This window comes from Lepisma saccharinum, chromosome 6 (assembly GCF_977018435.1).
Source record: "Lepisma saccharinum chromosome 6, izLepSacc3.1, whole genome shotgun sequence".
Taxonomy (NCBI): domain Eukaryota; kingdom Metazoa; phylum Arthropoda; class Insecta; order Zygentoma; family Lepismatidae; genus Lepisma; species Lepisma saccharinum.
The window spans coordinates 53,225,642-53,241,750 of record NC_139234.1 but is presented as its reverse complement, the minus strand read 5'-3'; the positions used below and the strand labels follow the sequence as shown (position 1 = coordinate 53,241,750).

At 38.6% G+C, this 16,109-nt stretch overlaps 1 protein-coding gene across 1 annotated transcript in view; it reads left to right on the top strand.

The window, feature by feature from the left end:
- Window positions 1-16,109, top strand: part of PolZ1 (DNA polymerase zeta catalytic subunit) — a 93,955-nt gene that overhangs the window by 69,936 nt on the left and 7,910 nt on the right. The window contains exons 26-27 of the mRNA XM_083123921.1: window positions 11,442-11,632; window positions 12,789-13,016. Coding sequence (XP_082980047.1) covers window positions 11,442-11,632; window positions 12,789-13,016 — 419 coding nt within the window. The remainder of the gene's footprint in view (window positions 1-11,441; window positions 11,633-12,788; window positions 13,017-16,109) is intronic.

The following is a 16,109-nucleotide window of genomic DNA, read 5'->3' as shown; positions in this document are numbered from 1 at the left end:
AAATATAAATGACCCTACCAATGTAGTCAATGGTGCAGAAATGCCACTCCCAATCAGAATTCACTCCAGTTACTTTGATGAGTCGCCCATTAATATCCGCCACAGCAATTATAATATAAAGGAACTGCTCGAAGCTGAAATAAATGGATCTGAAAATGGCTTTAAATTATGTCATCTAAATATTCAAGGTTTACTCAACTCCATAGATGAATTTAAAGAAATGATATCGAACTTAAACTTTGACCTGATAGCCATTACAGAAAGCTGGTTAAAACCGAATATTAGTAATAATATAGTAGATATCGAAAATTACACGTTAGTTCGACAAGATAGATTAAACAAATCTAGAGGTGGTGTGTGCTTATACATATCTAAATCGCTTAAATGGAAACTTTTAGACGGATTCGTTAATAATGATATCGGCGTAGAGTACCTTGTAATCGAATTAACTATCGATAGGAAAAAAAATTGGAATTATGGTAGCATATAAACCCCCAAATGCCAGCTATACTCACATCAGTCACGTAGCAGATATCCTCCAACACCTATACTTAAATTACGATTACTTCATTGCGTTAGGCGACTGGAATATCAACATGTTAAGAAAAAACGAAAGCAGTACTAGACTCCTTCAGAGTATAATCAAGGAAGTTCACGGGAAACAATTAATTACCAAGCCAACCAGAGTGACAGCGACGTCAAAGTCATTAATTGATTTAATCGTTTGTTCACAAGATTTAATTGTAAAACAAATTGGGCAGAGCGACTTACCTGGAATCACAGATCACCATATAACATACTCCATATTTGACCTGTACACACCAAAGCAACCTAAAAAAATTATCAAAATTAGAAATTTCAAAACCATGAACTTGGACAAGTTTCATAAAGACGCGGAAAATGTGGAATGGTGTAAAATCGAAAGAAACGAGGACGTAGATGCAGCAGTGGAGGCCTTGAATGATAACATTATCAGATTAATAGATAAGGATGCCCCCCAGCGAAAAATTCATGTAACCAAATCTCCCGCCCCCTGGATTTCAAATCAAGTAAGGGAATTCTGGAAGTTGTGCAACTTCTTTCATCTGAGATATGTAAATACAGGACACCCAGATGCTCTCCTATCGTACAAATACTTCAGAAACAGAGCCAAAAAAGCAGTCAGAAATGCAAAATGTAAGCACTATAACAAAACGGTAAATATGAATGTAAAAAATGCTAAAAATTTATGGTCTAACCTCAGAAGCCAGGGACTTTTACCAAATAAAAAGAGTAATGCGCTCTCCTCAGATACATTTCGGCCGAATGTGGTAAACGAGTTCTTTGTTAAGCCGAGTGCACCCTCAGATAACAATGCAGCGGTGATTGATGAAACCAACACGTATCTTGAGCAACCCAACAATGACACGTTCTTTTTTACCCCAGTAAGTAGCGAACAAGTACGTAAAATTTTTAACAAAATGAAATCAAAAGCGTGCGGTTATGATGGCATAAACCTAACTATTTTACAGCATTGCATCCCCTTTTGCTTAGAAGCTCTTACGCACATTATTAATCTTTCCCTTTCCAAAGGTTGGTTCCCTCAAGAGTGGAAAAAATGCGAAGTAACACCTATACCTAAAAAATCCAACCCCACAGAAATAAAAGATCTACGACCTATTAGCATTCTATCCACAATGTCCAAAATACTTGAAAAAGTAATTTATGAACAAATACTTTCACATATTCAAGGTTTCCTACCACACTTTCAATCTGGTTTCAGAAAAATGCATAGTACTTGCACTGCGCTGGTAGATATCGTAGACAATGTAAGTAAAGGAATAGATGAAAATGAAGTTACACTGTTAGTCTTGTTGGACTATTCAAGAGCGTTCGACTCGATCAATCATGAATTGCTATTGACCAAACTATATTACTATGGCGTTACCGGAAACGCGTTAAATTGGTAAAAAAAAAAGTAAAGTGTTCCCCTGTGCATAGCACCACGCCATGAAGGCGTATAGGGGAACACTTTACCTTTTTTTACCAAGCTCTCAATTCTGCATCAGTATTGAACGAAACTCCCCACATCCCCTTTTGCTTAGAAGCTCTTACGCACATTATTAATCTTTCCCTTTCCAAAGGTTGGTTCCCTCAAGAGTGGAAAAAATGCGAAGTAACACCTATACCTAAAAAATCCAACCCCACAGAAATAAAAGATCTACGACCTATTAGCATTCTATTCACAATTTCCAAAATACTTGAAAAAGTAATTTATGAACAAATACTTTCACATATTCAAGGTTTCCTACCACACTTTCAATCTGGTTTCAGAAAAATGCATAGTACTTGCACTGCGCTGGTAGATATCGTAGACAATGTAAGTAAAGGAATAGATGAAAATGAAGTTACACTGTTAGTCTTGTTGGACTATTCAAGAGCGTTCGACTCGATCAATCATGAATTGCTATTGACCAAACTATATTACTATGGCGTTACCGGAAACGCGTTAAATTGGTAAAAAAAAGGTAAAGTGTTCCCCTGTGCATAGCACCATGCCATGAAGGCGTATAGGGGGTGTGGGGGTAACGTCCCACACTTTCTTGATCCGGTCGTGAGTGGGGGTGATGTGATCAGCATCATGCCCCTGACCGCCTTTACCCCCCAGGGTTTCCCCCAGGTACCCATGTTATTCGACGCTGGGTGGGCGCCGGGGCCGCTTCCACCGTTAGAAAAGTTCCCGGATTTGAACCGGCCGGGGATCGAACCCGGGACCTTGAGCATGGTAGTCAGACGCGTTACCGACTGAGCCACCGCGGCCACCTTAAATTGGTTTCGATCATATCTCGGCAACAGGAAACAACGTGTGAAATATCGGGAACCGGAAGTCACATACTCTAAATGGTTAGTTGTTCAACAAGGCGTCCCTCAAGGAAGTATTGGGTTGGCAACTAAGTTCCCGCCGTTTTTTAAGGAAGGTGTTGAAAGGTTAGTTTTCAATAAACAGATACAAGTAATTAATCAATAATGTATTCTCCTGTGTTGTTTACAACGTTTTGCCATCGTTCAACAAGGTTTTCAATACCTCGTCGGTAGAAATCACGTGGTTTAGACTCGAAAAAGTCATCCAACCAAGCTCTCAATTCTGCATCAGTATTGAACGAAACTCCCCGCTGTAACCTGTTGGTTGCGTGCGTAACAAAGTAGTCAAGATTTTGGAAGGAATGCGCAAAGGTCCGTGGAAATTCAATTACACGCACGATAACAAAAAAACCAAACCAATCAGTTACAATAGTCAGGGGTTTTGTTGAGGCTAATGACAAGTATTTTGGACTGTCACCTCAGTCTCTACTGAGAACCAACTTGACAAAAGAAAACGTGGTCGGAACGATACACGTAAAAAAAAAGCTGAAATCGAATTTAACTCTTTTCTCACTCAATGAATGTAACCGCTAGTCCGTGTGAGTATGATTTCCCGTCTCGTTTTTACAAAAATAGAACTAGGACTCTAGTTTGACGTTACAAGGGATAATTACGTACACTTAGTTTAATTTACGACTTTAGTCAAAATTTATTACGCCCAAACCTCGCAACGGAGAATGGCCGGCGTTTTCAAGAACATCATATACATAATATCATTCGTAACAAATTATTCCATTCAACATATAACAATAAGTGACTTTAAGGTGGGTCAACAATTCTTTGTTACCGGCAAATAACAAGATAATAAAACTACAACACATCCGGTAACTACAAATGACATAATATATGCAATTAATTAAAATACTTTAAAGCCAATCTACAATTGCATTTTTTTTGGCACAACTCATTCATCAATTCCAAACATCCAAAAAAAAACGTTCATTTGACACATTAATTTATTTGGTGCTCTTATTAGGCCCATCCGATATGCTTTCGCCAAAGTTATCTCAGCTCGTGATTTAGTCTGCAGTCAAGTTAACCGCATTTACCAGCTTGCGATTACGTGATTCTAATTTGAGCGGCTTGTCTCTTTTTTCTCTTTTATACAAAGGGGGGGGGGGGGTGTGACCAAGCGTTCCTTTCTTTCTCCGTTACATCGACCGAGCCGTTACAACGCCCAATCATACAAAAACTGAATCCATAATTGTTTTACGTACAATTCTTTCTCGCGAGCGTCGTACGTTACTTTCTTGAATCAATTATTACGCACCCGCAAAAGAGAAGAAAAACTGGGGAGATTGACGTTCTCGTCCAAAAGAACACGCATTCACAGTTCACTTATAAAAAGGGAGACGTAGAGTACATACCTCAGTTCGTTGGGTAACTGTTCACATCAGTTAACTTGGGCAAATCCTCGGCATCTATAGAAACAGGGGAACGTCATCCAATTGGTAGTTTTCAAGCACCTTGAACGGTATTGTCCTGTTTTCCCTCGTGTCCTTCCTTCTCAGCAACTGATCCATCCATTTTCCATACTTCGGGCTGCGTCAGACGAACCAATGAAAGTTACGTTCGGTCAAAATGGTCAATCATCCTCAGAATTCCCAATTACCATCCTTGTATTTTGACGTTTCCTTTTGAAGAATTCCAACACTTCTCAGTCGTACCAGCACTATACGTGAACAACGCAACGTTTCCTCGTAATGTTCGAAGAACTTAATTTGTGTCGTGCTGCAAATTGTGATCGTCGATAGAGTTCCACGAGCCGCTACTTCTCTCGAAACCAAAATGACGTCACACCAACGAATTCATCGCGACTCACGAGCTGAAACGGGACTGCCGTTTTCCGTCGATCGAGTTCGTGAAGCAGGCAAAGCCACTAGTGACCTCTATCGGTCAAACAATTAAGTAGGGTTCGAAAACACTGACGCGAAGCGTACCAGAATGACATGAGGAGAAATGTGACGAATTTCGATGCGGGATTTTTAACATTATACTAGTAAATCGAGTTCGCATAGAAAATCGTCACAAACTCCCCTGCCTGGCGAAAAAGGAGAAGAACACCAACAGGGCTCCGAATTGGCCACACAACCTAACCTCTATAGTATCGCAAGAGCACCAATTAGAAACAACCCCTAGGCATTAAAACATTTATATATATATAAATATGAAATAACCTATATTGACCTTGTTGAAAAAACATGTAAACCTGACAATAAATAAGTCAAAACACACTCAATTTTGGCACCCACACCTGACTGCCTAGAGGAATTATTACCTGATAGACTAGTTAATCTCTGAAAAAGGCAGTGGACAACATAGAGATTAATAATTGCAATAATTGAAATACATTAGATAAATACCGTAATAAATACCATAACAATGATGTAAAAAATGGAAGTGAATGATCGATTGCAATCTAAAAAATGGGAGCAAACAAATCGTATAAAACATTTAACAATTTAAGAATGAGAAAATACATAATATCAAATTTTTACAACACATAATAACAATAGGCACTAATAAGTCTATAATTAGGCGCACAAATTTGCATGCTGCAAAATAAGAATAAGGATATGCGATACGTAACACTTAACTTGAGGGGGGGCTGACACTGGAACAACGATCGGATATGCACTAACAGGTCGAAGATATTTGCGAAGTAGACGGATATATGTACGTGTTGTTGTACGGGGATAAGTAATCATCCTATGATGCCTCAATTCCACTTATTCCAAGATGGTATATAATTGTGGATTTCCTCAAAAACCATGAAAAAAAAAAATGGAATACATTAGAAGAGAAAAAGGAGAAGAATAAACGAAAGGATAGAAAAGAGGAGAGGAATATAGCGAGGAATAAGAGCACCAATTACAATGCATTTGAAACAAACAACCCCAAAATGTACATATACTGTCAAACAGGTATAGAGATTGATATCCAAAATTACTAAATGAAGTTAAATTTGTAACTTAAGTAATGAATCATAGTTTGCTTAACTTTGATGAAAATCAATGAACAAATGTTTACAACATACCCCAAGTAATAATACCAAAACAGTGAATAAACACATAGTAATAAACCAAGATATAAATAGTACACTTGCATTAGAAAACCTTAACGTTCTAGTACATATAAACACTTTGATACCTTACCATACATGTGAATGTGAATGCATCAGTTACCTTGGAACTGTCGGATTACGAGAATTGTAATCATGCTGAGAGGGACGACGGCGGCAGTGAGACGTGGAATGTCCACTTCTGTGGCAAAAATTGCAGTATAGAGACTGAGGGTGACGCAGGGGGCGATTTAGATTCTGCTCTCGGTTAGCAAGATTATGAGGAGGGGGGGTCACACGCCGGTCAAGCTGACCTAATTGGCGTAGTGTATACGCCTTTTGCATCTCTAAAGGAATGATGGAATGAGCTAAAGCTACTAACTCAGGCATAGATTGTGGACGGGACTGGAATAATAAACAGTTGGTGGAGGTATTGTTAAGATGTTGTAAAACAAAGGTGACCAAAATGGTAGGGTCCCAGCCCAATGCCAGAGCCTCGGCCGAATCACGGACGTCTGACACATAAATGTGAAGCGTCTCAAATTCACGTTGAGGACGAGTAACGTGGGCATTAACCAAGTCCGTATATAAAGACATCGGAACCGAATGTCTCCATATATAGAGTTTCATGTCGTGCCAAGGCATAAGAGAAGCGATAGCAGTCGTCCAGAGTGTTTGCAAGGTTCCCGCGGTACGGCGAGTTGCGTTTTGCAAAAGCCACTGCAATGGATATTGGTGGGAAATTACCAGACGGTGTAAAGCCAACATGAATGTAAATAAAGCAGAATGACTTTGGCCGTCGCAAATAGCCAGCGCATCTATATGGGTATCTAAATTCCTCAGAAGAATCTTATGAATAACAGAAGAGTCTCCGTTAAGATGAGATGACGTAACTGAACCAGGTGATATAGGGACCGTTACGGTCGCCGTAGTTGTTGCGGGCAAGGGTGACGAAAACATTGAGGGAGCTGTAGATGTGGTAGTTGTATTATTTGGTACCGTAGGTACCTGCGAGATAACTTGAACCGGATGTGCAATGTGGGGACCCGTTAAGGGTGGCGGTGGTGGTAAAATGAATGGAGAAGACTCCTGTTGTATAGATATCAATTCGCCAACATTGCTCGATTCCGGGGGAGGCATGGTGATAGAAGTGACTACTATCGTCTACTAAATTACTCAAATTTCCAATGGAAAAGGGGAAAAGAATTATATTATAAGAGAGGGAAAAAAAAATTTGCTAGAGGGAGGTGGAGGGGAAAAAAATATTTGTTTTTTTTTTTAAAAAAAAAGGGGAAGCCCAAATTTTTCTTACTTACGTAAAACGGAAAAAGGTATGTATGCAGAACCAGATCTGCTACCAAAAACTTTGTAACCTGTTGGTTGCGTGCGTAACAAAGTAGTCAAGATTTTGGAAGGAATGCGCAAAGGTCCGTGGAAATTCAATTACACGCACGATAACAAAAAAACCAAACCAATCAGTTACAATAGTCAGGGGTTTTGTTGAGGCTAATGACAAGTATTTTGGACTGTCACCTCAGTCTCTACTGAGAACCAACTTGACAAAAGAAAACGTGGTCGGAACGATACACGTAAAAAAAAAGCTGAAATCGAATTTAACTCTTTTCTCACTCAATGAATGTAACCGCTAGTCCGTGTGAGTATGATTTCCCGTCTCGTTTTTACAAAAATAGAACTAAGACTCTAGTTTGACGTTACAAGGGATAATTACGTACACTTAGTTTAATTTACGACTTTAGTCAAAATTTATTACGCCCAAACCTCGCAACGGAGAATGGCCGGCGTTTTCAAGAACATCATATACATAATATCATTCGTAACAAATTATTCCATTCAACATATAACAATAAGTGACTTGAAGGTGGGTCAACAATTCTTTGTTACCGGCAAATAACAAGATAATAAAACTACAACACATCCGGTAACTACAAATGACATAATATATGCAATTAATTAAAATACTTTAAAGCCAATCTACAATTGCATTTTTTTTGGCACAACTCATTCATCAATTCCAAACATCCAAAAAAAAACGTTCATTTGACACATTAATTTATTTGGTGCTCTTATTAGGCCCATCCGATACGCTTTCGCCAAAGTTATCTCAGCTCGTGATTTAGTCTGCAGTCAAGTTAACCGCATTTACCAGCTTGCGATTACGTGATTCTAATTTGAGCGGCTTGTCTCTTTTTTCTCTTTTATACAAAGGGGGGGGGGGGTGTGACCAAGCGTTCCTTTCTTTCTCCGTTACATCGACCGAGCCGTTACAACGCCCAATCATACAAAAACTGAATCCATAATTGTTTTACATACAATTCTTTCTCGCGAGCGTCGTACGTTACTTTCTTGAATCAATTATTACGCACCCGCAAAAGAGAAGAAAAACTGGGGAGATTAACGTTCTCGTCCAAAAGAACACGCATTCACAGTTCACTTATAAAAAGGGAGACGTAGAGTACATACCTCAGTTCGTTGGGTAACTGTTCACATCAGTTAACTTGGGCAAATCCTCGGCATCTATAGAAACAGGGGAACGTCATCCAATTGGTAGTTTTCAAGCACCTTGAACGGTATTGTCCTGTTTTCCCTCGTGTCCTTCCTTCTCAGCAACTGATCCATCCATTTTCCATACTTCGGGCTGCGTCAGACGAACCAATGAAAGTTACGTTCGGTCAAAATGGTCAATCATCCTCAGAATTCCCAATTACCATCCTTGTATTTTGACGTTTCCTTTTGAAGAATTCCAACACTTCTCAGTCGTACCAGCACTATACGTGAACAACGCAACGTTTCCTCGTAATGTTCGAAGAACTTAATTTGTGTCGTGCTGCAAATTGTGATCGTCGATAGAGTTCCACGAGCCGCTACTTCTCTCGAAACCAAAATGACGTCACACCAACGAATTCATCGCGACTCACGAGCTGAAACGGGACTGCCGTTTTCCGTCGATCGAGTTCGTGAAGCAGGCAAAGCCACTAGTGACCTCTATCGGTCAAACAATTAAGTAGGGTTCGAAAACACTGACGCGAAGCGTACCGGAATGACATGAGGAGAAATGTGACGAATTTCGATGCGGGATTTTTAACATTATACTAGTAAATCGAGTTCGCATAGAAAATCGTCACACCGCATAGCATTTGAAAGAGATCGAAAGAGGTGAAAATCCGTTGGTGCCAAATCGGGAGAGTATGGTGGGTGTGGCAGCACTTCCCAACCATGAGCTTGAATGGCGTCCTTGGTCATATTGGCGATATGAGGGCGGGCGTTGTCGTGCAGCAAAGGAACACCATGCTGCCGATTCGGTCTTTTCTCTTGAATAGCAGTGTTGAGTCGTTCCATTTGTTGCACATAGAGTTCCGCGTTGATCGTTTGGTTCCTTTCAAGCAATTCGAAATGGAGAATCCATTCCCAGTCCCACCATACGCACAACATTGTTTTACGCGGATGAAGTTCCTGTTTCGCGCATGGGGTCGCTTGTTTCCCGGGGCTCAGCCATTCCTCACGCCGCTTCATATTCATGTAAAGGCACCATTTTTCATCGCCAGTAACGATTCGGTGGAGAAATATTTCCTTGTGGCTTGTTGATTTTTGTTGGTGACACTTAAAGTGTGAGGCACCCATGTTCCACACTTCTGAACCTTTCCCATCGAGTGAAGATGCTTCTCTACAGTAGTGTGGGAGCAACCCATTTTCTCTGCCAGTTCCCTTGTTGTTTGACGTGGATTTTCATGCAACAGGTGGTTCATTCGCTCTTCATCGAACTCAACTGGACGGCCAGAACGAGATGCGTCTTTGAGGTCAAAATTTCCTTTTTTGAACTTCGTATACCAATCACGGTCGGTTCTTTCAGCTATAGCACCCACTCCATACACAGCACAAATGTTGCGAGCAGCTTCTGCGGCCTTAGAACCTTGATTAAAGGCAAAAAGGAGGTGGTGTCGAAAATGCTCATTCTTCTCAACTTGACATTCCATTTTAATGATCTGTAAATAACAAGAAAATGTGTCTAAGTAACAAAGAAACATAAATTTAGGTAGAACAGTATATTCTCTTTCGCATGATGTACACCTTCGTGCCAAACGTATTTAATGTCATAGAGATTTTTCCAATTAAAAAAAATGGCGGGAACTTAGTTGCCAACCCAATATATTGGATCCACTACTATACATGATTTACGTAGCTGATTTCGACCGCGCTGTCCAATATTGCCACTACCATCAGTATGCTGACGATTCGCAAATCTATATTCAGTGTAATACAGAAAACTACGATAATGCGATGACCAAACTTCAATTCGACCTTGATGCCATAACAAATTGGTCACGGAGAAACTCTCTTCAATTAAATCCATCAAAATCTTGCTTCATGACCATAGGAACTCATGGTACCCTTAAGAAACTTCACAAAAACGCACCGTCTCCTCCAACTCTTGGCAGTATACCGCTAAGCGAAGTGGATACAAGCAAAAACTTGGGAATTGTGTTCGATAGACACTTAAATTGGGAGCCACAAGTCGAATTTATTGTGAAAAACTGTATGGGGAAACTTAAATCTTTGTATCATTTAAAACATACTCTGGACGCTAATGTTAAAGATCGTCTTATGCAAGCACTCGTCCTATCCACATTAGACTATTGCGCTCCAGTGTACAGTAATATATCCCAGGGCCTAAACTATAAACTTCAAAAAATTCAGAATTGTTGTATACGTTTCATATTTAACCTAAACAGAAAGGAACATGTATCCCCCTATTTAAAGAAACTTTCTTGGCTAAACATTAACAATAGAAGAAAATACTTAACACTCACCTTGATGCACAAAATACTTAAGAGTGGCTCCCCAAAGTACTTATCCGATAAGATCTGTTCTCATAGAACATCAGCCGAACATAATATCCGCAAGAAGCATAATCTAAAAATCCCCAAACATAAAACCGCCACATATAACAAGTCCTTCATTGTTACAGGGATCAGGCAATGGAACAAACTGCCTGCACCATTGACTAACATTATTTGCCATCAAAGTTTTAAGAAAAATCTGAAGAACTTACTATTGTCCCAACAACTTCATTAACCTTTATATGTTAACAATTGCACCTGCACTTATACATCATATAATGCATACCTAACCTACCCCTCCCCCCGCACACACATTTAACTACCGAAGACTTATTACTTATCTTTACTCAACAGTATATATACTAATCTATTCAATGTATTATTTTATCATAGTATAATCTTTATATTATCTTTATTGTATTATCATGATCATTATGTGTTTTTTCTTTCTTTTTGTTTTTATTCATTTATTGTATCTTTGACAAGGGTTGGTTGTAAGAACGGCCCATGAGGCCGAAACACGCTTGCTTAAATAAAGACCATTCTATTCTATTCTATTCTATCTGTTCCATATGGATATCAAGTGTTGGCCATTTGATTGATAACTATTACTTTATTTGCAGATGCTGGAGAAGTCCCTTCGCATTTTGTTTGAAACTCAAGATGTAAGCCTTGTAAAACGATACGTCCAACGGCAATTCCAGAAGTTAATTCAAGGTCGGATCAATATCCAAGATTTGATATTTGCTCGAGAGTTTAGAGGATTGTCAGGTTACAGACCAGGAGCATGTGTTCCTGCTCTGGAGCTGACTAGGTAAGTGTTCTTTTTTTAAGCAGAATAATACCATTGCGTTTATCTGCTGCAAATACTTTGATTTGTGACAACTTAAAATGTATTTTTCATTCTTGTTATTTTATGTTGCTTCTCTGCCACCTATGCAATAAAACGGATGAATAAAGATTATATGAAACTTATGAAACAAAGAAACACTGATTCCTAGGTCAGGACTCGAACTTAGAACCTTCAGTGAACATTATGAGTAGATCACTCAATACACTTGGCCACACAGGGAACAGAACCCATTAAAAAATGCATTACTCATGGGCTTACTCCTTTGGCAAACACTATATTTAGGTCACCACCCTTGATAGAACATGTATGGTGCATTAAAAAGAAGAAGGAAAGAACTGTTTTTAATATATATGTAGAAATCTAAGAACCCAAAAAATGAAATAAAATAAAAATTTTAAAAAATGAACGTTCCAACAAGATCTTGAACCCAGTTGTCTGCCATTTTTTGCTTAAATTTCTTCATAGTGCATCTCCTATGTGTGTTAAAACTTAAGATAATAATAATTTAATATGTATTAAAATAAAGTCAAACTTTATCAAAAGTGTACATATTCAAACAAGAAAGAATGTTTTAAAATAATGTAAACAAAATCTGCATAAACTTACATGCAAATTGCAACTATGAAAAATGTGTAATAAGAAACATAACATGTATGTACTTCAAACAGAAAAACTTCATGAAGTTTTATGCAATAAATAGTGTACAGTTTTATCGTTGGTAATAAGATATAATAATTAAGATACTCACGTTTTCCAGAAAACATGAGTACCTTAATTATCTATTACCACGTCTCTCATTCCCATAGTATTAAAAGATATAATGTTACTACATTCAAATAAGATAAACATACAGAAGAATGTCAATTTTACTCTTCTGCAGTTGACATTTATTTCACTTATTTTAAGTTTTTTGTTGCAGCTTCATGGAAATCATTGAATTTAAGTTTTGTTGCAATTGCATTAAAAGAAAATAAAAATTCTAACTTGTGAAAAGAGTGTTTTCCATTTCTACTAATTTCAGACAATACAAACATTAAAATTAATTGTACATAGGGGTTGGCAATGCATCTGTTTCAAACTGATCTGAAGAGATTTACATATCTACATTACTTTACAGGCAGTGGGTAAAAACTGATCGACGAGCTGAACCTAGATTGAAGGAGAGAGTGCCGTACATCATTATCAGTGGCCCACCAGGACTCCCGTTGATTCGCTTGGTGAGGTCTCCACATGACCTCCTCATTGACCCTAGTCTGAAGGTTAATTCCCTTTACTACATCTCGAGAGTGATTACTCCACCACTTAATCGTTGCTTCTCACTACTTGGAGCAGATGTTGATTCATGGTATGTATTTAAATATTTATTCTTTTAACACTGCAGGAGTCATGTGGAAAAACTCCCAGCATTCATCGTGTGGATCACTATTGTGATCCATAGAATGTTATTGTTTTTATCCATTATTTGTCAAAATTTCTCTGGTATGATAGTGAGAATATCCTTTTTGAAGTATTCGGTTTCACTTAACAAAAATCATAAGTTATTTCACACAACACATTACAGCAGGGAAGAAATTCTAAATCTAGTGCATTACATTGGGATGTGATGAAACCAAACAAAAAGACATATCTTAGAATAATACTTTTGTTATTTTCTTTCCAAAAAATTTCGAAAAATAGGTTTTTGGTGGTCTGGACTTACCCACTTCATATATTTATAACAGATTTTAGAAACACATTCCATGTGTGTAGGAATACTGTGTATCCGAAAACACTCTCATCAATCATTGTGTGGATCACTCTTGTCCTCCACTGAAATATGAACTCGAATAAAAAGTCAACAATGGATATATTTCAAATAACAGCTGAATGAACATAGTTCCTGGACTGTTCCACGAATGTACACTGGGAGCCGAGGCCAAGAGTGTTGCCAAACTATACAAGTAGAGAACTATTGTAATCCACGTGACCAATGCAGTGTTAAAATTATGTGAAATTCTGTCTCTTTTTGCAAAAAAAATTACTCCTATATCGATTTTGTTGAGTCGCTGTCACCATTATTAACACTAGGAGCAGGGTGATTCCTAGCTACCGATTAGGACTAACCTGGCATTTTGAAGGGGTACTGTTTCTCTTTGCAGTATTCTCCACTGCTGTTATTCTGGTCTTAAAACAACTTGTCTTGTTTCTTTGTTTTATTTTCACATCATTATAACATTTTCTTACAAATTCTGCCTGATACAGTGGATAATAGAACAGGGGTACATAAGGAACAAATAGCCAGGAGAGAAGGACTGTTATTCATATTCAGATAAATCGTAGATTACAATAATTGCATGTTAATTAATAAAAATTACCACATCCCATTTCGTCTAATGGCTCATTAGCACCAGTCAATCAGATCTTAACAGCCATCTGCTATTTTAGGCGAAATCGGATATCCTGTTTTGCCTAATCCCATTTCGCTTTAAATGGGTGGAAGGGAAAAATTGCAAGTGAGGAAATTTTGAGGATGGTCAACGTAAACACCAAGCAATTTGGAATGTATGCCGATGCTAATTACGAACTGTCACATGAGCCAAATAGTCAGGTGTTGCTTCTAAATAGAAGAATTTTCACACAATCCAGCAGCTGAGGGCATTCGTCGTATTTTCTTTAAAATAAAATTTACTATCTTTTAAGAAGGAGAGACTACGTACTCTAACCTAAACCAACACACATAACAACACTGTATCTATAGTTATAGTAGCACTAATTTTCCACCACATTAAGAAGTAAGAAAATGCACTGACATTGTTTCAGCAAATTATTCACAATAACATTCCTTGCAAACAACTTGTTCTGACCTGACCCATCCTTTTTCAGTTGGATGGACCAAGTGTGCAACAGGAAGGAGAGCTAAGGATGAATGATAAAAATGGTTAAAAAAAACAGCTGTTGAGAGACTGTCAAATTTCCCTCATTTGGAATATTTACCTTTCAACCAGTTTAGGCAAAATGGGATTTGGCGAAAAAGGATATCCTGTTTTGACTAAAATAATAGCCAGGTTATAAATCACATTATATTCTACTGATCAAGCAATTAGGCAAAAAGGTACAACACTGAACAGAAGTATAGTATGCCTGTCCAGCATAGACGTATGCACGGGGGGGGGGGGGGGCAAGCGGGGGCAATTGTCCCCCCTAATCATGGACGTCCGCAGATTTTTACCACGAAGGGACAAGCAGGACATTTTTCCATGGGGATAGTACCCCGATAAGTGTTGCTCCCTCAAAACACACCACTTGAACTTGAAATTATTGCATTAATATGCTGTGGAGCCGCCCCTCCCAAATTTTCACTACTTTTGCCCCCACACTATGCTAAACCTTATATACAAAGGGAAATATACTGTCCTTGCCTCCCCAGTTAAGCACTTTGCCCCCCCCCCCCCTTCCAGTTTTGGAACCCAAGCGCTGCCACTACATGTGAAATATATACTTTTATGCAGTGCTCGAAAAATTTTCTTCAAAGCTAGGTGCCAGATCTGAAAATCAGGTTCCAGGAAACTACCTACTAGCAATTGTGCATACTACAGAGTGTTTCAAAAGTCACTCAACCCAAACTTTGAAAATGTATATCATGAAAACCATAAGGGGTATTTACACCAGGTTTTTTGCACTAAATTAATCATGTGCGCTATCACTGGGTTAATAAATTTATGTTAGCATGTATCCAAATAAAAGCAATTACATTATTTTAAAAAATATTGATAATTTGCTGAAAACATCTGAGAATTGATTTTCAACAATATATACCAATGTAGAAAATTTCAGCGAAAAATGCAGGTTCAACCAGGACTCGAACACGGGTTTCTGATATACCGTGCCATTGCTCTAACCACTGAGCCGGCCTGGCCTCGTCTGATTTTTCGCTGTTGCTATTTCACCTGCATGGAATCTTCTCTGCAAGTGCTACCGCAACGGGATCTGCTGCCTTTAAAATACAGTAGACTTCGACGTTGCCTGGTTCCTCCCAGCGTAGAGATGTTAATTATTGAAGATCAGACACACAGGAAATGTACTACGTAGAAATTTTCAGCAAAAATTGCATTAACATTTCTACGCTGGGAGGAACCAGGCAATGTCGAAGTCTACTTTGTTTCAAAGGCAATAGATCCCGTTGCGGTAGCACTGGCAGAGACGATTCCACACACGTAAAACAGTGACAGCGATAAATCAGGCGAGGCCAGGCTGGCTCAGTAGCTTGTTCTCAGTCGTTAGAGAAATTGTACAGTATGACAGAGACCCAGGTTCGAGTCCTGGTCGAGCCTCCATTTTTCGCTGAAAATTTCTACGTAGTACATCTCCTGTCTTCAAGAATAAAACCAACTCTTAACAATTTGTGGGATCATTTGTTGGTATTTGACTAGTCTTAAAACAGTTGCTTTGTGAGGTACAG